Source organism: Lampetra fluviatilis, chromosome 4 (genome assembly GCF_964198595.1).
Source record: "Lampetra fluviatilis chromosome 4, kcLamFluv1.1, whole genome shotgun sequence".
Lineage (NCBI taxonomy): Eukaryota > Metazoa > Chordata > Hyperoartia > Petromyzontiformes > Petromyzontidae > Lampetra > Lampetra fluviatilis.
Genome location: NC_136278.1, coordinates 31,199,568 through 31,220,497, shown reverse-complemented (window position 1 = coordinate 31,220,497; position 20,930 = coordinate 31,199,568). Strand labels below are relative to the sequence as shown.

General features: G+C 53.8%; 1 protein-coding gene across 1 annotated transcript; it reads left to right on the top strand.

The window, feature by feature from the left end:
- Positions 1 to 901: 901 nt before the first annotated feature.
- FAM83H (family with sequence similarity 83 member H) lies at positions 902 to 19,326 on the top strand. Its single transcript, XM_078856000.1, has 6 exons — positions 902 to 961; positions 8,588 to 8,805; positions 10,049 to 10,321; positions 12,922 to 13,089; positions 13,631 to 13,755; positions 14,186 to 19,326. Exons 2-6 carry the CDS (start codon positions 8,626 to 8,628, stop codon positions 16,893 to 16,895), a joined length of 3,456 nt encoding a protein of 1,151 aa, XP_078712126.1. The 5' UTR covers positions 902 to 961; positions 8,588 to 8,625; the 3' UTR covers positions 16,896 to 19,326.
- Positions 19,327 to 20,930: the final 1,604 nt, after the last annotated feature.

Genomic DNA, 20,930 nt, shown 5'->3' with positions numbered 1-20,930 from the left:
TGTGTCTGCAAGCTGTGTGTCTCTGCAGTCTGTGTGTGTCTGCAAGCTGTGTGTCTCTGCAGTCTGTGTGTGTCTGCAAGCCGGTGTGTCTCTACAGTCTGTGTGTGTCTGCAAGCTGTGTGTCTCTGCAGTCTGTGTGTGTCTGCAAGCTGTGTGTCTCTGCAGTCTGTGTGTGTCTGCAAGCCGGTGTGTCTCTACAGTCTGTGTGTGTCTGCAAGCTGTGTGTCTCTGCAGGCTGTGTGTGTCTGCAAGCCGGTGTGTCTCTACAGTCTGTGTGTGTCTGCAACAGAGGTGGGACAAAGTCATTGTTATGCAAGTCCAAGTCGAGTCGCAAGTCATCAAATTCATGACTCGAGTCTGACTCGAGTCCAAGTCACATGACTCGAGTCCACACCTCTGGTCTGCAAGCTGTGTGTCTCTACAGTCTGTGTGTGTCTGCAAGCTGTGTGTCTCTGCAGTCTGTGTGTGTCTGCAAGCCGGTGTGTCTCTACAGTCTGTGTGTGTCTGCAAGCCGGTGTGTCTCTACAGTGGGCCAGTTTGAGTCACGGGCTGGTACGGTATGTGGATGTTTGTTGTCGGATGTGGGGAATGCGAGGGAGGAGTCCGCACAGAGAGCGAGAGGGGGGGGGTAGAGTGGGAGGGGGAGAGTGGGGGGGGTAGAGTGGGAGGGGGGGAGGGAGAGGAGGGAGAGGTGGGGGGATGCGGGAGATAGAGGGGGAGGGGGGAGGTAGTGAGAGATAGAGTGGGAGGGAGAGAGTGGGGGGAGGTATAGGAGGAGGAGGTAGAGGGGGAGAGAGAGAGAGATAGAGGGGGAGGGGGGGAGGTAGAGGGGGGGGAGAGAGGGGGAGGAGGTAGAGAGAGGGGGAGGGGGGGAGTGGGAGGGGAGTCGGGAGTCGTGGAGGGGAGACGCACAGGGGGCTGCCATCTTATCGCCAGCAGCGCAGAGCTCACGGGCGGACAGGTGAGCGACCCACACCTCCCTCGTGCACGGGTGCCCCCCACTACCTGCGATACGCTCCCCCCCCTCTTCAACAACAAGGGTACCCCCACCACCTCTAAGCAACACATGGACCCCCCCCCACCAACTCGCTTCTCCCCTCTCTCCCGGAGCGAGGGGGCGAACATGGCCCAGGTGCCGGGAGTCTCAGGTGTGGCTCTCGCCTCCCTCCACGCGCCCCCCCTCGTATCTGCTCCTCTTCCTCTCATTCAGCACCCCCCCCCCCGTGCCCCCCCCCTGTGCCCCCCCTCCGTGCCCCCCCCCCCGTGCCCCCCCCCCGTGCCCCCCCCGTACCCCTCCACCACCACCTGGATTTACCAAAAACTCGCGACTATTGAGTGGATCCCAACCCTCCACCTCCAACCACCACTCCGCTTCATCATCAGCCATGGTCAATCCACTGCTGGATGAAGGCCTCTCTCTCTCTGCCGAGCCGTCTTCCATCTCTCTCGCCAAACACACACACAGCACACACACAGCACACGCACACAGCACACACACACAGCACACACACAGCACACGCACACAGCACACGCACACACAGCACACACACAGCACACACACACACAGTACACACACACAGCACACACACAGCACACGCACACAGCACACACACAGCACACGCACGCACACACAGTACACGCACACAGCGCACACACACAGCACACAGCGCACACACACAGCACACAGCGCACACACACAGCACACACACACACAGCACACACACACAGTACACACACACAGCACACACACACAGCACACACACAGCACACACACACAGAGCACCACACACACACAGCACACACACACAGCACACACACACAGCACACACACACACAGCACACACACAGCACAGCACACACACACAGAACACACACACAGCACACACACGCGAGTGCTGTGTGTGTTAGGGGTCGTTACTATCGCTCGCTGCCTCGGATCGCGTTCCATCTCCGCCGCTGCTTAGTCAGTCCTTCGTCTCGACCACTCGCGGTGTAGATGTTGATGATGTCGATGATGTGTAGATGTTGATGATGTCGATGTGGATGATGATGTGTAGATGTTGATGATGTCGATGTGGATGATGATGATGTGTAGATGTGTAGATGTTGATGATGTCGATGTGGATGATGATGATGTGTAGATGTTGATGATGTCGATGTGGATGATGATGATGTGTAGATGTGTAGATGTTGATGATGTCGATGTGGATGATGATGATGTGTAGATGTTGATGATGTCGATGTGGATGATGATGATGTGTAGATGTTGATGATGTCGATGTGGATGATGATGATGTGTAGATGTGTAGATGTTGATGATGTCGATGTGGATGATGATGTGTAGATGTTGATGATGTCGATGTGGATGATGATGATGTGTAGATGTTGATGATGTAGATGTGGATGATGATGAAGATGTGTAGATGTTGATGATGTCGATGATGATGTGTAGATGTGGACGATGTGGATGATGATGATGTGTAGATGTTGATGATGTGGATGATGATGAAGATGTGTAGATGTTGATGATGTAGATGATGATGTGTCGATGTAGATGATGATGTGTAGATGATGATGTGTAGATGTTGATGATGATGGAGATGTGTGTGGATGATGTCGGTAAACCAAGTGGAGTACAGCGAAACGTCGTACTGGAATTGTAAATGTTGTAGTGGGTTTACTCTCCAACCCACCCTGTGTGTGCTGTACCAGTACACATACACTATACACTACACTGTACACTACACTATACACTACACTATACACTACACTAGACACTACACTAGACACTACACTAGACACTACACTAGACACTACACTGTACACTACACTATACACTACACTATACACTACACATTACACTACACTATACACTACACTATACACTTCACTACATTATACACTACACTACATTATACACTACACTACACATTACACTACACGCTACACTATACACACTATACACTACAGTATACACTCAACTATACACTACACTATGCACTCCACTACACTATACACTACATTACACACTACACTATACACTACACATTACACTATACTATACACTACACACTACACTACACTATACACTACACTAATTGTAAATGTTGTAGTGGGTTTACTCTCCAACACACACCCTGTGTGTGCTGTACTAGTCACGAATCGGCACGTTTTTATTCACGTGACAACCCTCACTCGTTGTCTGTGTCGGGTGGTGGCGGGTTTAACGACACATTTATATTTACGCGATCCAACGCAAACCAACCCTTATGGATGTGTCTTCACAACCTACACGCGTCCCCTTCTTGTTCGCGATTGCTGCACTGGACTATTGATGTCGTCTCGCTCTCAGCACTCGCCACTCTTGTCTCCATGGCGCGGTATGCTTGCCAATGTAACCAGCACGGGTGCTGTGCAACATCTGTGTGCCACGAAGAAAGGGTCCTTTCCCGAAACGTCGTCTGCGTGGCTTACAGGCTGGTGGTGGTTTTTTGGGGGGTTAATAATTTCGCTCATGCACCACTGTCAACTTGGCAACAGAAGCAGACGATTGCCTACAGGGTCTGTGCCCTGGTTTGCAGATAACTGACGGCCCTCCTATGGTGTGGGTAACATCGCACACCGATTACTACAACGACAACGACTACTTCTACTATGTGTGGCCCTTTAAAGAGGAAGTATAATCGGCGACGTTTCGGCCAAATTCTCCCCCAACCTTCACAGCACATGAGTAGAGAGAGAGAGAGGGCCAGGGGAGAGGGAGTGGATGGATATTGAGAGGTGGAGACTGCACTTGTTCTACAAACACGGGACATGATGAGAATGCATTCAATCAACAAAGCGTCCCGATTGTACTCCTTTGATTTTTTGTGTTAAATTGGCATACTCTTAGTTTTTTTTCTGAATCCTTGCAGTCACGAAAGCTTCAAATCTAGAATTAAATTGGCATCTTCCAACATTGCTCGGCGTGTCGAAGAATCGCAATCACGAAATTGATTGATACTGGAGGAATCCTATGAGCTGTAAAGCTCTTTGTCCACAGATGCCCAGTAGGAGTAGACCAATAAAACCCTCCCGTATAGAGTTCGCTGACAGTGAGAGGCCAAAGCAGGCAATTTGCAGGGCTGCTGGACCTTCAACAGTTTTTTTGTTTGTTAAATAGCGCTTCTGCCAATAAATACCCCAGGAACCACACCAATGCTGCTGCTGCTACTACACCTTAGGTGAATTCTTCGCAAGTCCTGGCAGGTGTTGCTAACTTACTTCTAGACTCCCTGGGGGCACATTCACCCCAGCCGCACACACACACAGACAGCTCTCACAATGTTCCCTGCGTGCGTTCTGATTTTAATTTTGGCAGGACATTCATGCGGTTGTTTCCGTCGCTTTATCGACCCCCCCCCCCCCGTGAGTGTGATGAGCCCAGGGGTCGTGAGACATTCCCGCCTTGGGCGTGAGAACGAGAGAGAGAGGGAGCAGTGTTTTTACTCTGCAACAATCTGGGGGACCTTTGAACACCATCAGCCTGTCATAGCGATAGCGTCAGTCGCCCCCCCCTCCCTCCACCACCTCCTCCACTGTCTGTGTGTGTGTGGGCGAGGGGTTGGTGAACGACACAAACCGATAACTGCTTTTTAATGGTCCACTGCCGGGTAGCCAAGAGGTAATTGTCTGCAGTGTTCATTTGTTGATGTTGTTGATGTTGTTGATGTTGTTGATGTTGTTGATGTTGTTGATGTTGTTGATGTTGTTGATGTTGTTGATGTTGTTGATGTTGTTGATGTTGTTGATGTTGTTGGATGGAGGTGGGGAGTTCTCGCACGCCCCGTGCTGGACGTCTGTAAGAAAGAGCTTTGGGGCCGTCCATAAATGACGTCACGCACATAGGGGGGGGTTTCAGACATTTGTGACGATGTGTGACAAGGGGGGGAGGGGGTGAGAAATGTGAAGTCCTATCAAAATGCGCAACTTTAAATGAATATAGACAACACGTTCTACTTAGTTAAATAGACTTTTTTTATTGTTTTATATTTATATTATTTCCCTTCTACGTGACTTTACCGAAAGAACCAAGAATATGAATCCCTGCAGTCACGAAAGCTTTAAATCAAAATTTAAATAGACTTTTTAATAAATGTTTTCTCAGAGTGCGGCGGCACATTAAATACGCACTACAATGACAATAGTTTAAAGCGATTTGAAGCATAATTTTTTTTAGGGGGGGGGGGGGGGGCAGAGCTTTGTGACGTCATATTTGATGGGGGGTCTGACTTTTTGTGACGCCGTGTGACGATGGGGGGGAGGGGGGTCAAAAATCGTCCGAAATCGCGTGACGTCATTTATGGACGGCCCCTTTACGGATAATCGGATTCCTCCAGGGGTAAATAAACCTTCTGATTCTGAACCCCGTTTTTATTTGACCCAAGTAAGGCTCCACTGAGCTATGTAGAGGCTCTTTTTTCACACCATGCCACAAATGGCAGCTCAACGAAGTGGCTCATCGTGTGGAAATGTCTCGCAGCCAAATGATCTGAGCGTGTGATGTTGATTCTACACGTGGAGGGGACAAATACGGGAGGAAACCTGAGACAAATCCACGCAACCACAAGGAGAACGAGAGAGAGAGACACCGCAAACTCCAAATGTGCAGCAGTCGTCAGGGTCGGGATCGAACCCACGACCTCCTGTAGACCAGGCGAGGTAGTGAACAGAGACACGGCGGTGGTGGTGGTGGTGGGGGATTTAACAAACGACGCTCCTCCTTTGATTCAGCTGCCAAGCCAGGAGACGGAGTCGAACCTGCGGCCACCCCACTCTGGATGACGAGTCCAGCGTGTGCGCTGGCTAACCTTTACGCCGCTGCAGTTAAAAACGCTAGGAATGTGATCTTTGCGTGTGTTTTTTTTTATTTTAATCTGCGTGCTCAAAACCCGGTAACTGCTCATTTACCGGTTTTTATTGTTGCAATGCGGTCACAAGCGATGACACAGCAACAACAAAAACACCGTGAGCCGGTTTTAACAACCCGAGTGTGCATCGACAAAGGGCCGTCTTGTTAGCCCGCTGCATCATGAAGGCATCTCGATTGAAAGCTTTCGTGACTGCAGGGATTCATCTTCTTGGTTCTTTCGGTAAAGTCACGTAGAAGGGAAGTAATAAAATAGACAGACCTGGCCTTCACCTGAGGACGGCTGCTTGCGTTGTGGCCGAAACGTCGTGGGAATTATTTTATTATGTTTTATTTTTATTATTTTATTACTTCCCTTCTACGTGACTTTACCGAAAGAACCAAGAAGATGAAGGCATCCTCAAGACTTTTACGTCATGGGGTGGGGGCGGGGGGAGGAGGAGGGGCGGGGCAGGGGGGCCATACTTCACCACTCTGGTCAGTGCTGCTAGGGGTGGGTTGACGCGTCGCAGGCCCCTGCTGTTAGCTCGTCACGGGGTTGGAACACTGGCGTTGCCACGCTAAATCGAACCCCACCCATCACCTCGAGTAGGGGCGGGGGGGGGTCCCTTTGTCAGTCACAGAGACGATAAGAACCCGCTCTGGCGGCCGTGCTGGTGGTGGTGGTGGGTGGTGGTGGTTGGTGGTGGTGGTGCTGGTGGTTGCTGGTGGTGGCGGTGGTTGGTGATGATGGTTGCTGCTGGTGCTTGTGGTGGTGGTTGCTGCTGGTGTTTGGTGGTGGTGGTGGTTGGTGGTTGGTGGTTGGTAGTGGTAGTTGGTGGTGGTGGTTGCTGCTGGTGTTTGGTGGTGCTGGTGGTGGTGGTTGGTGGTTGGTAGTGGTAGTTGGTGGTGGTGGTTGCTGGTGGTGGTTGCTGGTGGTGGTGGTTGCTAGTGGTGCTGGTGGTGGTGGTTGCTGGTGGTTGGTGGTGGTGGTGGTGGTTGTTGGTGCTTGTGGTGCTGGTGGTGGTTGCTGGTGGTGGTGGTTGCTGGTGGTGGTAGTTGGTTGGTTGGTGGTGGTGGTTGCTGGTGGTGCTGGTGGTGCTGGTGGTGGTGCTGGTGCTGGTGGTGGTGGTGCTGGTGCTGGTGGTTGGTGCTGGTGGTTGGTGGTTGGTGGTGGTGGTTGGTGCTGGTGGTTGGTGGTTGGTGGTGGTGGTTGTGCTGGTGGTGGTGGTTGTTGTTGGTGGTGGTGCTGGTGGTGGTGGTTGTTGGTGGTGGTTGGTGGTTGTTGGTTGTTGGTGGTGGTGGTTGTTGTCGTCGTCTCCCACCCTCGCATTGGTCGCCTTCCCCCCCTACCGACCCTGTCAACCTCTCTGCCCGCTCCCCCTGTCCCTAGAGCAGCCTCTACTGTACTGCAATATAATGCTGAACAAATAACACTGTGTAACAAAAACATTTTATTTTGTTCCTGGGTAGTAAGTGTTATTTTCCAATTGCTTATGCCTCAAAAGTACAGAAATTCGCTATTGTTCCCCACAAACGTTGCTTTTGTAACCAGGACTTTATGTGAACGAAAGACACAAATGCACACGTTTTATCATTGAAAATAGGTACATTTCAAAATATCACTGTCCTGGTCACAAAAGCAAAGTTTGTGGGGAATAATAGCCATTTTCTGTACTTTTGAGGCATAAGCAATTGGAAAATAACACTTACTACCCAGGAACAAAAATCGTGTTACATAGCGTAATAATCGTGGAATTCCCATCTCTTTTACACGGAATTAATGACCAAGACATTGGCGAACACTTCACAACCGTTTTACTCAATGTTACAGATTTTATTGCTTACACTGCAATAACATTACAACGGTTATTAATGTGCAGTTCAATCTGAGTTATTAATGTGCAGTTCAATCTGAGTTATTAATGTGCAGTTTAATCTGAGTTACCATCACCAGGGAGCACAGGTCTCCTTGGCTACTCCATATTGACCCCCTTAGCTACTCCACATGGATCCCCTTGGCTTCCTGCATCCTTGAACTTTGTGGGGAGTTGGTGGCAATGCAGACAGCCCGAAATGCATCATTTGTGCAGGAGCGGGGTTGGTGTATCACACAAAGGTCGTGAAAACTCCCCTTCCCGTGTGCGTCCAGGAGGTGCCGTACCCTGGCTCGCCAGGACAAGGCAGTACAAGGCAGTGGACTAATCTCCATCTGTTTCCATCTGTACGGGGACAGAGTGTTGTCATTGGGGCGCCACGATGGCAAGATGTTAACCACCTCGCCCGGTATACGGGAGGTCGTGTGTTCGATCCCGACCCTGACGTCTGCTGTGTATTTGGAGTTTGGGTGTGTCTCTCTCCCTGTGGTTGCGTGTATCTTTCCCCGGGGCCTCCGGTTTTCCCCTCCCCATTCAGAATCAACATCACGCGTTCAGAGTCTTTTGCTGCTATCAATTTTCACGTTGATAACGTTGAGCTATCGTTTGTGATAGCCCAGTCGCTTTTGAAAAAGAAATGTAGCAGCTAAATTGGTCTTTATTATGTTTTATTTTTATTATTTTATTATTTCCCTTCTACGTGACTTTACCGAAAGAACCTAGAAGATGGCCTTACCTGGTAAAATAAAAATGTGTTTGTTATAATTACAACTAATGTGACTTCCACCCCGTCTCGTCGGATGTCCGCACGTGTCACCCACAGCAGCGCCACGCTTGACGGTGTTGGGGGGGGGGGGTGCCATGGCACGACCGTCTCAGCAGTCGTCGGTGTTCGACGATCGAAGGGACCGCGACCGCCTGCCGCCGCACTACAAGGAGTCGTACCGCCTGGCCATCGACGTGCTGGTGGAGCGGGGACGCGACGCCTTCCGCGACTTCCTGCAGCGCGAAGGCACCGTGCCCTTCCTGTCCGAGCAGGAGGTGCGTCGAGAGCTCCCGGATGGACATCGGTGTTTGCGAAGGGTCGGGTCGAGTCAGTTGGGGTGCCGCAGAGGTCGCAAACGGGTTTTGATTCCTTACCCGTACCCGGCCGCAACAGGGTCGCAAACGGGTACCCGTACCCTACCCGATACCCGTACCCGGCCGGGTATCGGGTAGGGTACGGGTACCCGATTGCGACCTCTGGGATGAAGCCATGTTGCAGGCGCGGGTGGGTTGATTCTAGGAACTTGAATTGTGAGATGAGACAAGACGTTGGGAAATGAGTGACAAAGGGTTACTCACCAGTGACTCACGGCCTACCCGTACCCAGCCCTGGTAAAAAAAAACATAAATAGTTTAGTAATCGTTTAGTTGAAGTTATCTGACCAAAAATATCAATAAATCATCATATTAACCGCGAAATCCTGCGAGTTAAATTTACATTTGAGTCGGCATCGGGGCCACAACCGAAAAACACCGCAGAGAATGCGTCTATCCCGGAAAGTGGCTGAGAGCCGATCGCGGTCATAATAACAGTGATGATGATGGTGATGGTGACTAAGAGGCAAAGTGAGAACAGCCGGGGGGGGGCAGGGGGGGGGGGGAGCTTTTGACAGTTTAATTTCAAAATGAAAAGCAACAACATTGCGCCTGGAGTGGTCCGCCGCGGTCAATCGGGAGTGTATCGCCCTGCTAAGACGCGGCTTGAAACGTGGACACCAGCAAAGGAAATGAAGAGGGTGGGGGGGGGTGAAAGTTCACGGACAAACGTAGAGCGATGCGAGTCCTGGGAATTGCACTGCAGCCGGAGTGGAGGAATGCACGGATTAGAGAGCGTGCAAAGTTAGAGACGTCATAGTGGCCGTGAACAGGGGACGGTAAGTGAAAGGACTTGGGTGGGACCCACAATCCTCGTCGGGGATTATCGTCTCTAACCGCTCGATGGAACGGTAGCCAAAAAGAGGGAACCACGCCCAGGAGGGACGACCGCCACGGAGATTAAGGGTTGGGATCAGCCCTTAATCTGCAAGAGCGGGATGGATGGTGGCATCGCAAAAGCCACGAGGGATGGAGACGATGTGGGGGAGGCGTTGATCCAACCGTTTATGGAACATGGCCGATAATTGTGATGATGTTGATTGGGGGGGAGATTCTCGGACGATGGTCCTCTCAGATTTTGGATGCTGACCAGGCTCAATAAAACGTAACGCAAAATTCCGATTTACCGCCGCTCGCCCTGCAGGTGGATCACATTGAGAGCACGTTCCAGTCGCCCGCTGTCACGACCCGTGGAGACGATGGCGACGAGGTGGGCCAGGACTTTGGGAGCTCGTCGTCGGGCACGTACTGGCCCGTGTACTCAGACACATCGGCACCGGACCTCGAGCTGGGCTGGCCGGCTCCCGGACGCTTCCTCGGACAGACGAACGTCACGCTGCACTTCCACCCGCCGCTGGGGAACGGGGTGCCGACCATCAAGGAGGTCATACGCAGGCACATCAGAGGGGCCTCTAAGGTATGATGACGCCACGCGACCACCAGCGACGTCACTACATTCATGCTGTAGCCATAACGTGACAAATGAGTCGTGTAGTTTTCTAGCCTTAGGGACCCCCCCCCGTGACGGCTGTCCCAGTGCAGCACGAGCGGCAGGGGGGCGACGTTGCTCTTGGCTTTCCAGTTTCCGAGTAATCTTAAAAATGTGGGCCGTGACGTCACCACCCGCTCGCGCCCTCCCCTTGCCAATGACGTCACGGGATTTCTGGAAGGGCGGCCGTGAAGCGGGCGGCACGTGGCCGGTGGGTCGACACTCGCGCGGTAAAACAACGACGCGGTAAAACAACGACGCGGTTGCACCGGGCGCAAATAATAACGCGCACCCGGTGTGGGGCGGTTATTTGGTCAGGGTGGATATGTGACCCCCACCCCCCCTAACGAGCCACACTCACCGCGACCTGTAGGGGGGTTTTCGCCTTTGGGAGGGCAGGATGTAGATAGAGGGTGGGGGCCCGGGTAGGGAGTTGCCGACAATTTCAAAGGGGTCCAAACAATTGAGTCAGTTAATCAACATAAAGAGGGTTCGTCGGTCTTTAAACATCTGGCACTTTTTTTGGCAGGGCATTCTTCCCATTCGACAGCCCCCCCGCCCCCCACTTCCCCCCCACTTTTCCTCCCCCCCCCTCCCCACTGCAGGGCCTTACTAAACAGAGTCTTGCGCCGTAACTTCCCCTCTCTTGTAGTGATGCGTGTGCAGTGTTTACAAGGCCACCATGTAATGATCTGGCCAAAAATAAATGTGTGCCGTTAATTCCCTCCGCCACCCGACGCGGCATATACAAGTCGGGCGGTGGAGGGTCTTGCCCGCGCACATTTTCGCCAGATCGTTACGTCGCCTAAACCCAACAAACGAAAAATAGAAATCGTGAATCGTAATATTGGCCGCTCGTAAATGAGAGCTACGTGTCGTGCAGTGCATTGACCTTCGCGCATTCCTCCGCACGAGTGTGCGAGATCGCCCGGCGCGTGACTTTTGGACGTGCCGCACCTTGGTCGTTCATGTCCGTTCGGCGTGGAGCTGGGTGGAGTTTCAGTTCCGTGCGTCCGAGGTCTCGCGTGGGCTGCTGCAGTCGGCACCCACGATTGGAATAATGAACAATAGCGAGGCGTGGAGTGATAAACACGACCGCAGTTTCAAGAGTGCACCATGATCACGGCGCCACTCGTCTGTTGAGCGGAGACGCGGGCGTGGCTGCGGGGTTGCATCCGTCACCATCGTCATCGTGAGCCTCGGTGCAATCCGCCGCTGGAGCCGATCTTGTCGCTCCATCTCCCGCGGTGGGCGTGCTCGCTCTGGCGCTCTGCCTCCTACGAGTGGCCATCCCATCGTTTCGATTTCAAGCTTTCGTGACTGCAGGGATTCATCTTCTTGGTTCTTTCGGTAAAGTCACGTAGAAGGGAAATAATAAAATGATAAAAATCAGACATAATAAAATACAATTCTCACGACGTTTCGGCCACAACCTTGGTAGCCCTGGTCTTCACCTGAGGACGGCTGCTTGCGTTGTGGCCGAAACTCCGTGAGAATTTATTTTAATATGTTTGATTTTAATTTTATTATTTCCCTTCTACGTGACTTTACCGAAAAAACCAAGAAGATGCATCCCGTCGTTGTTCTCACCCAGAGGCTGCCGCCGACCCATCGTCCCTTCGAGCGGTGTGTCCACTTTTATTAACAGTCCAAACTTTTACGTCCCTGAACCTGGATGTACGCTCTCCGTAATCCGTGCGTGTTCCCCCTTCTCTCTCTGGGCGTGCTCGTAAGCATGCGTCTCTCGACCTTTGCTCCGTCGTCTTCTTCAGTGACCCCCCGTTTCTCGTCCACGTGACGGTGGGAAACGCGCGCAGATAAAAAAAACAATAAACAATAAAAATTAACAATAAAAATAAACTATAAAAATAAAGCCGGTCGGCGTCGTAGTCGCGGCAGATGATGTTCGTCCAATCGTGGTCATCATCATTCCCGTGCCTTCGATTTACACGGTTGGCTACGTACGGTGCGAAAGAAGTTCATGCTACGTACATCGCTGACTTGTAACAGTACGTTGACGAATTTCCTTTACAATTCTGTAAAATCGCCTGATGAAGCTGGTTGATGTAATCACCAGCGAAACGTCACCGTACTCAAGTTCTAAATGTCGTGGGTTTACTTCAACACACACGGGTGTGCCGAAGTCTAATTGACACGTTTTGTTTACGTGACAAACCTCGCTAATTGGCCGTGTCGGGTGGGTGAATGAAACTGAATGTTTTCTAAAAAATAATTATTTAATTGTCATCGATTCATGAACGAGGGTGTGCTGGTATATAAACCAATTCGTAATGAGTGCACTTACTCCTCAACTCTATTTACGTTACGGATTATTGACGAATTTCACTCGCGCCCCTCCCCCCCCACACCCCCACCCCAACACCCCCACCCCCTCACCCACCCACACCCTCACCCCCCCACCCCTCCCACACCCCCACCCCCCACACCCCCACCCCCACACCCCCACCCCTCACCCCCCCACCCCACACCCCCACCCTCACCCCCCCACCCCACCGCACCGGCTGCAGGTGGTCGCCGTGGTGATGGACGTCTTCACGGACGTGGACATCTTCCAGGAGCTGCTGGAGGCGGCCAACGTGCGCCGGGTGCCGGTCTACGTGCTGCACGACCGCCTCAACTTCCCCCTCTTCCACGACATGTGCCTCCACCACGGCCTGCGCGCCGGCGAGCTCGAGGTGACCACGGCCGGGCGCCGCCAGCGGCCGCGTTTCCCCCAAACGTCGTCGCCCTCCCCCTTCCCCTCCCCTCCCTCCCACCTCCTCCTCACCCGCCTCCCCCCACCACTCCAGAATCAGAATATTTATTAAAACTGGAATCCGATGAGTGCAGGAAAGACAAATAAATTTGCAGCAATGACATTAAAATAAAACTAAACCCTCACCGTCCTTCTCGCAGACGAATGCCCGTTTGCGGGCCACGTGATGTTGATCCGCCTTGTGCTGTGCAGGGACGGCTGCCGCTCGTTTCCTTCCACAGCCAAACAAACAAACACAAGAAAGAAGCCACGCGGGGAAATGGGTACTGGGCCCACAATATCCCCACGCTTTAAAATGCCCAACGTGCCAAGTTGCTCGATTTGGGATTGCGCACGGCGGTGGCATCATCGCCCCCCTTCCCCCCCCCCCCATTCTGCGAGAGTTAACATCTCCTAGCCACCGCGGCTCCCCTCTTGACGATGTTGACGGGGGGTGTGCGCTGCTGCGTGTCGTCGCTCAGAACGTACGAGTGCGGACCCTGCCGGGATCGCTCTACTTCTGCAAGTCTGGTGCCAAGTTTCACGGCCAGGTGTTCGAGAAGTTCATGCTCTTCGACTGCATCACGGCCCTGTGCGGTTCCTACAGGTGACGCGACGAGCGGTTGCGGGCGACGTCCGTGGCACCGCCGCAGACGCTACCATCGCACTCCCACAGGGAGCGCCGTAACGCTGCTTTATTGTATATTTTTTTTGCTCAAATTCGTAGCAATAATATAAATAATATCAATATTGTTACGAATCCTATATTTATGAATATTGCTAATATGAATCATATCAAACGGTATGTGAAACACCTTTTTTCTAGGTACCCAAGGCACAGCGCAAAAATGCTTTATCTTGTGACGTGACTCTTGGCGATATTTATTTTTGCTTACATCACAAACGCTTTCGCGACATGACCCTTGATGCACAGTCGGAATAACATTTGGGGGGAAATGACGATGTAAGAAAGGCTGAACGTTAAACTAAAGTGCGCTGTGTGCATGTCCCGTGTCCGCTGTGGTGCGGGCGTGCAGCCTGACGTGGTCGCACGAGAAGATCCACCGCAGCCTCGTGCACGAGTTCACCGGCGAAATGGTCGAGACGTTCGACGAGGAGTTCCGCGTTCTGTACGCGCAGTCGTCCTGCCCCTACGGCGACTCCTCCGCGCTCGCCATCCCCGGCCAGGTGCCCCCTCCGACCAGGGGCCTCCAGGGGCTCCGCGGGGCGCCCCACCCGGGCCTCGCGCTGCAAATCGAAAAGCACGACTCGTCCGTCGACTCGTGGGTGTCGTCCACGTCGTCCCGGCGCGCCCTGGACCAGCAGACGCTGAACTTCACCCACCACGACTTAATGCGACGCCCGATCGACAACACGTACGCCAGGATGGAGGCCCAGCATCTCCGGCGGGAGGATCGCTACACGTTCACGGCGAAGCAGGAGGTGCTGAGCGAGAAGGAGTACCGGGGCGTGGCCAACGTGTCGCAGCGGTTCGTCACCAACGCCCAGGTGTTCGCGGGCGAGAAGGAGGTGTGGAAGCGGTACAGCTACGCGGGCGAGGCCACGGAGTCGCACTCGTTCCTGCAGCGGATTCAGGACCCGTACTCGTTCGCCTCGGGCCGCGGCGCCCTGGAGCCGCGTCCGAGGAACATCGGCGGCGTCCTTCCCGGGCAGGAGTTCCGCCGTCTCCAGGGCGGCCCCGGGGCCTACGGAGACCGCTTCGGCGAGGGGCGAGGGGACGACGTGTTCGGGGATGACGGGGCTGCGTTCCCAGACTCTATCGGGAACGCGAAGCGGATAACGGCGGCGGCGGAGGAGGAGGCGCGCGACATTTCCCAGCAGCAGCAGCTGGCGCCATACAATCAGCGAAAGAAGAGCGAGTTCCCGGCGCAGCACCTCATGAACTCGCGGCGGGAGGCGTGGCAGGGACAGCCGGGCAAGGCGGACGGCGGCCGCAGCGGCACGCAGCAGACGTTCGCCTGCCAGACGTCGCCGACGCAAACCCAAAGCTTCCAGGAGGAGGGGTCGTTCGCGAAGGCGGGCGCGACGAGCAGGGCGAGGGAGGGCGACGCGGGCGGCGCCGAGAAGTCCGCCAAGCAGGGCCTCCGACGTTGGCGGATCAATTCGTTCCTGAGCTCCTGCGAGAATCCCGCGGAGGCCGAGGCGGGCAGGGCGGAGGACGACCCCAGGCTCGACGGCGAGGCGCGGGTCGGGGAGGGCGAGGCGCGGAGCGGGGAGGGCCGCGGGTCGCCGGCCGCGGACGCGGTGGTCGCCGGCTTTGCGGACGGCCTGACGAGGCACGAATCGCTGCGCTCCAAGATCAGTCCCATGTTGCAGAGGAACTCCAGGTTGCGCTCGTCGCTCATCTTCAACTCCGCTCGGCAGGACGCGGGAGCGTCGGAGCAAATCTCGAAGCGGGGCCCGGGCAATTCCGGCGGGGCGGCGGCGGCAGACGACAAGCCTCCCGCAGGCCCGCGGCGAGCCGACGAGGTGGCGGCCGAGGCGCCGGCTGGCGGTTCTTCCAACGCGGCCGAGTTGAAGGAGAAGGACGAGCAGACGGCGGTCGCTCTGCCCGCTTCGGACCTCCAATCGAAGTACGCGCCCAGGGAGCCGTTCGTGAGGTCGAGGTTCCTGTTCAGCAGCCTCACGAACCGCAAGGCGGCGACCGCCACCGCGGAGGAGGAGGTCCGGGCGGCCTCGGACAAGGTGGGCCCCGTCGGCAGGCCGGACTCGCACATCAAGGAGCTCTTTCCGAAGCCGCAGCCCTTGGCCGAGGGTCGCGCGGCACCCGCGGGAAGCGCCGTTTCCAAGATGAACCCTTCTCCGGGAAGCGAACAGACGAAGTTAACCCAGATGCAGCAACGTAATGAAACGATTCCGGCTCGGTCAAAGTCGTCGTCGGCCGACACGGGGGCCCAGGTGACGAGGAGGGCGACGGACAGCGCTGCGCAAGACGTGAAGCCGGACCCGGCGAGCGACGGGGCGAGCCGAGCGTCCGCGGAGAGAGCGTCACGGCTCCAAGAGCTTCTCGACAAAGCCAACAACAAGAAGGAGAATTCCCCCGAGAAGGCGTCTCCTGTAAACGCGACCGTGGAGAGAGCTTCCCCTCGAGAGCCGTGCGGGCCGAGCGCTCCGCCCGCTGCCAGCCCCACCTCGGCAAAGGTGCCTCCGGCGCAGGATGCGGCGTCCGGCGTCTCCCGAGCGCCGGCAACGATCGGCACGTCGGAGCTGAGCCCTTCCCCGGCCTGGCGCAGCAGCAGCACCTCCACACCCGTCCTGTACGGCAGCAATCTGAAAGACGACACCAAGGTCATGTTGGAGCAAATCTCGCTGAGCAGCCACAAGTACAAGGACGACAATCACAAGGCCGCGCGGGGGGACGATTCGGCGAGGTTACCGCGGGATGCCGCGGGTGGCGGAGGATCGAGCGTTGCCAGCCCGAAGGAAGCCGCTCCGAGCCAGGCCTCGCCCACGACCACCGCTCCCGCGGCCGACGAGGACAGGTCGGACGAGCTCATCCGGAACCTGGAGAGCAAGCGCAAAGAGAATCGTGCCTACAGCCGCTTCGAGGTGTTCTACAAGACGGAAGGAACGGAGGCCAAGCCAAAGGGCGTCTCCCCCGTCGTCTCCCCCGTCCATGTCCCCGATCAGTCGCGATACGTGCCCGATAGGAACCGGGCGATGGAGCAGCCCTTGAGCAACAGCCTCTTGCAGAAAATCAAGGTTACATTTAAAGGAAAAAATTAATAACCCTCCCCGGCCTTGCCATACAGAGTTGTCGTCGTTGCTTGAAACTACAGTTGTGAAATTATAGTTGTCGCTCTACGTCGGCATGAGCCGACATGAAGAAGAATGGGGGGGGGGGGCGGTAAGGGGCTTCGTCGCAAGAGAGAGAGAGAGGCGCTTGACAAACGGCAGGTGGCGATGAAGCACAGCTCGTACGATGGCTTCGCCACGTGGCGATTTTTATTGCGCCCAAAAGCGCAGCCGCTGACTGCGCCGCCAAGGAGTCGAACGCCTCCCACGTACAGCGAGCAAGGGTCGCAGTTTGGCCGGGGGGCAGTCCTGGTCGTGAGCGGGGGCCACCTGAATCGTGGGTGGGGGTCGCCTGAATCGTGGGTGGGGGTTGCGAAGGAAGTCGGTGGGGCCAATCGCCGTGGCCAGAGCTAGCGGAGTTGTGGGTTGTGGCTTTGTAGAAGTGGGCAGGGCTCACCACCATGTATCCCGGTTAAGCCTCCCAGAGAAGTGTGTTCCTTCCCAGATTTAAAGCCGATAGATGGGTTACTCGAGTAATAATAATAATAATAAATAAAAACATTTCGGTGCTGTTGTACAGTACAAAATATACATATCCGTGTGTTGGGGTTACATGTATACTCACAAGTATTGTTTATTCTATGTGTGTGTGTGTATATTGAGCTTGCACTTGGGATTTTATCATACTGAGAAGTCCGTGAAAACCATGGGCAGAAGGGTGGTGCATCTTCTTGGTTCTTTCGGTAAAGTCACGTAAAAGGGAAATAATAAAATAATAAAAATAAAACAATAAAATAATTCTCACGACGAAAGACAGCGTTGTCTTTCCGACAGACCTGTTCTTCACCTGAGGACGGCTGCTTGCGTTGTGGCCGAAACGTCGTGAGAATTGTATTTTATTATGTTTTATTTTTATTAATTTATTATTACCGAAAGAACCAAGAAGATGAATCCCTGCAGTCACGAAAGCTTTAAATCGAAATTTAAGGGTGGTGCAGTTGGTAACACCTGAGCCTCGCAGCAAGATGTGCCTGAGTTCGAGTCTCCACTCCGGGGGGGAAACTTTCAGCGTGGAGTTTGTGGTTCACCTCTTGTTCTGCACGGATTCCCTCTCGGTTCTCCACTTTCTATCCAAAAACATACAATGTAACCGGTATTGGCTAAAACACGTCGCAGTGCAGAAAAGTTACCCGCGGGTTACTCGGTGGGGATTACATGCAGCAGCAACGTTGCCGCCTCCTGCGAAAAAACCTGGCAGGACTCTCCTGAAAGAGTCTTGGGAATCATTGAAGCATTCCTGGCTGAATTCACGTAATACTCATGAAAATATTACATGTCCAAATGAGCCATAGGGCGCCACGGTGGCGAGATGTTAACTACCTCGCCTGGTATTGAGGAGTGCGTGGGTTCGATCCCAAACCTGACGCCTGTATATTTTGATGTTTCTCCCCGTGGTTGCGTGGATTTTTCTCCGGGTCCTCCGTTTGTTTTCTCCACATGCATGAACGCGCTTGCAGAGCAGTGGTTCTTCACCTTGACTGCAGCCTTGCACCCCTTTGCTTCTCAAAGGGCATCTCGCACCCCAGGTTAAGAACCACTGCTTTAGAGTATTTGGCTGCAGTACATTGAAAAAGAGCTACATAGCTCAGTTGGCCTTCCATGGTAAAAAAAGATATATATTAAAAAAACTTAAAACATCTCCATGTGCCACGGGGCTGCTGCTGCCGCTGCCACTGCCTAAGCATAAGTTTCGAGTTTTTAACCAGGTGAGGATTCATCGAGGGGCAAGGATGAGTTTTTTTGCGACGGTGACCTCGGTACAGGTACGTGCACTGTAGGCCTTGCGTGCGTGACGTGGCAGCAGGGCCCGGAGTTAGTGGTGACTGGGCTGTGTGTGTGTGCGCATGTGCACACGGATCTTGTAATTCTAGTTTAGAGGTTGGGTTTTTTCTATATTGTGTTGTGTGTATATATTAGCGTTTTATATAACCCATTGTTAAGAGCCTGTGTGGCATTGCCATTGTGCCTCTTGTCAACAAGTGGAACCTCAATTCCTCGTGGTCACGGGCAGCCAGCGGCGTAGCTATCGAGTGGGGCGCCTCGGTGGCAAGATGTTAACTGCCTCGCCTGGTCTACAGGAGGTCGTGGGTTCGATCACGACCCTGACGCCTGCTGTTGATTTCGAGTTGGCATGTGCTCCCTTGTGGTCGTGTGGCTTTTTCACCGGGTCCTCCGGGTTTTTCCCTCCACATTTAGAATCAACATCACGTGTTGATTATTTGGCTGCTGCAAATTTGCACGAGATAAGCCACTTTAGTTGACCTGTCATTTAGTGGCCAGATCGCTTCTGAAAAATAGCTACCAAAGCGCTGAGCCTTAGCTGGTAAAGTAAAAAAAAAGAGTTTAGTTTGTCAAGTGCACAGGGGGGGCCCACGTGGGTCGAAGGAGCCCAGGTGCCAGGCTACTGAAGTTGGGGGGGGGGGGGGGGTGGATTGGATGGAGGTGGCCCATTCCGTTCGTCGCTGCCAATTGGCCGTGCCTACCAACGCTACGAGACTGTTCGCCGCCGAGTTTGCCTTTGTGTCGTCGTGGCAATAAACACTGCGTTTTGTGTTGAATGACCACAAGTGCTGTTTTGCGCGCACATAATGGGGGATGCGCTCCGTGTGGCGCTCGCGGCAAAGCTTGCGACGTTGACCCAGCGTTGGCGTTGGAGCACTCGGGTCAGCGTTGGCCCCAGCAGCGTTCCACGTCGTGTGTGTGAATTCACTCTGCACTTCCCCCAATGCAGAATCTGTCCGGTCGCATAAAGTACCGCCGCCGCCGCTGCCAAGGGCTTTTCCCAGAGGCGTAGCTAGGGGGGGGGCAGGGGGGTACATATGTCCCCGGGCGCCAAGGTAAAGGGGCGCCAAAATGAGGCTTACAACGTTACATTATAACTTATTGCGGCGGGCGCGGCAGCCTGAAACTACTGCACAAATCTACATCTCAACCTAAACCTTCAATGGGACAAGATCGTCTCAGCGATCTTGCTCTTCTTAGCGTTGAAAGAGAAACATTGGAAAAAACTGATTTTGATTACATGATTGACCAGTTTGCGACAGTGAAATCAAGAAAAATGTATTTTTTGTAGACTATGTCAACCAGTCTACGACAGTGACTGAGTGAGCCATGTAATATAATTTGTATACATTTGCTTCTTTAAATACAATGTTTCATTAAAATTAAAATTGTTATTCCTTATTCGATGTAATAGGAAAATGTGATTAAACGGGGGGGGGCGCCAATTTTATAGTTCGTCCCCGGGCGCAACATATCCTCGCTACGCCTCTGGCTTTTCCCCTTGCTTTGTCACGTAAAACGTCGCAGGCTAAGGTCGAGAAGTCGTCTCGGCCATTGCTGGTGATGTCCACCACACCTTGCTGCCACTGCTTCCTTTTTTTTGCTTTTCCAGTCCAAACTTTTGGACCTGCCCCCTGGTTGCCAAGGCCCGTCTCTGTCGCCTGCCTCGACCCAGCAGCCCTCGCGCGTCCCACCCGTCGCCATCTCCACATCACGATTGCGTCTGCGACACTTGGCCCCACCGCGTTCAGTGTCAGAACTTTCAACCTCATTACCCTCAGTTTAGCCGTGACATTCCGAGGCATCCTCTCGGCCACGCGCCGTGTATTCGAAGGATCAAGGGTGCTGTTTCTCAGCTGCTCTGCGTGAAAGCCAACTTCGGCCCCAAAGTCACCCGTGTCCGTCTCAACACCGAAGTTTGGATTGATTTTGTTTCAATTAAAAACGACACATCGCGGCAATGCTACCGTGTAACAAGGATCCTTGACAATCAAAGGCCTCTGCAAAGGTACACAAACACAACGACAACGAATTCAAACGGCATCATGAGCGTCGGTTATCGTCGAATATAAAGCACATAGCTAGATCGGTTCGTTCAGATTGTTCGAGAGGCTGGTGCACGCGAGACAAATAACGAAGTGGTGGGAAAAGTCGGGACGGTGGTGCAGGAGAGGGGACTGAGGA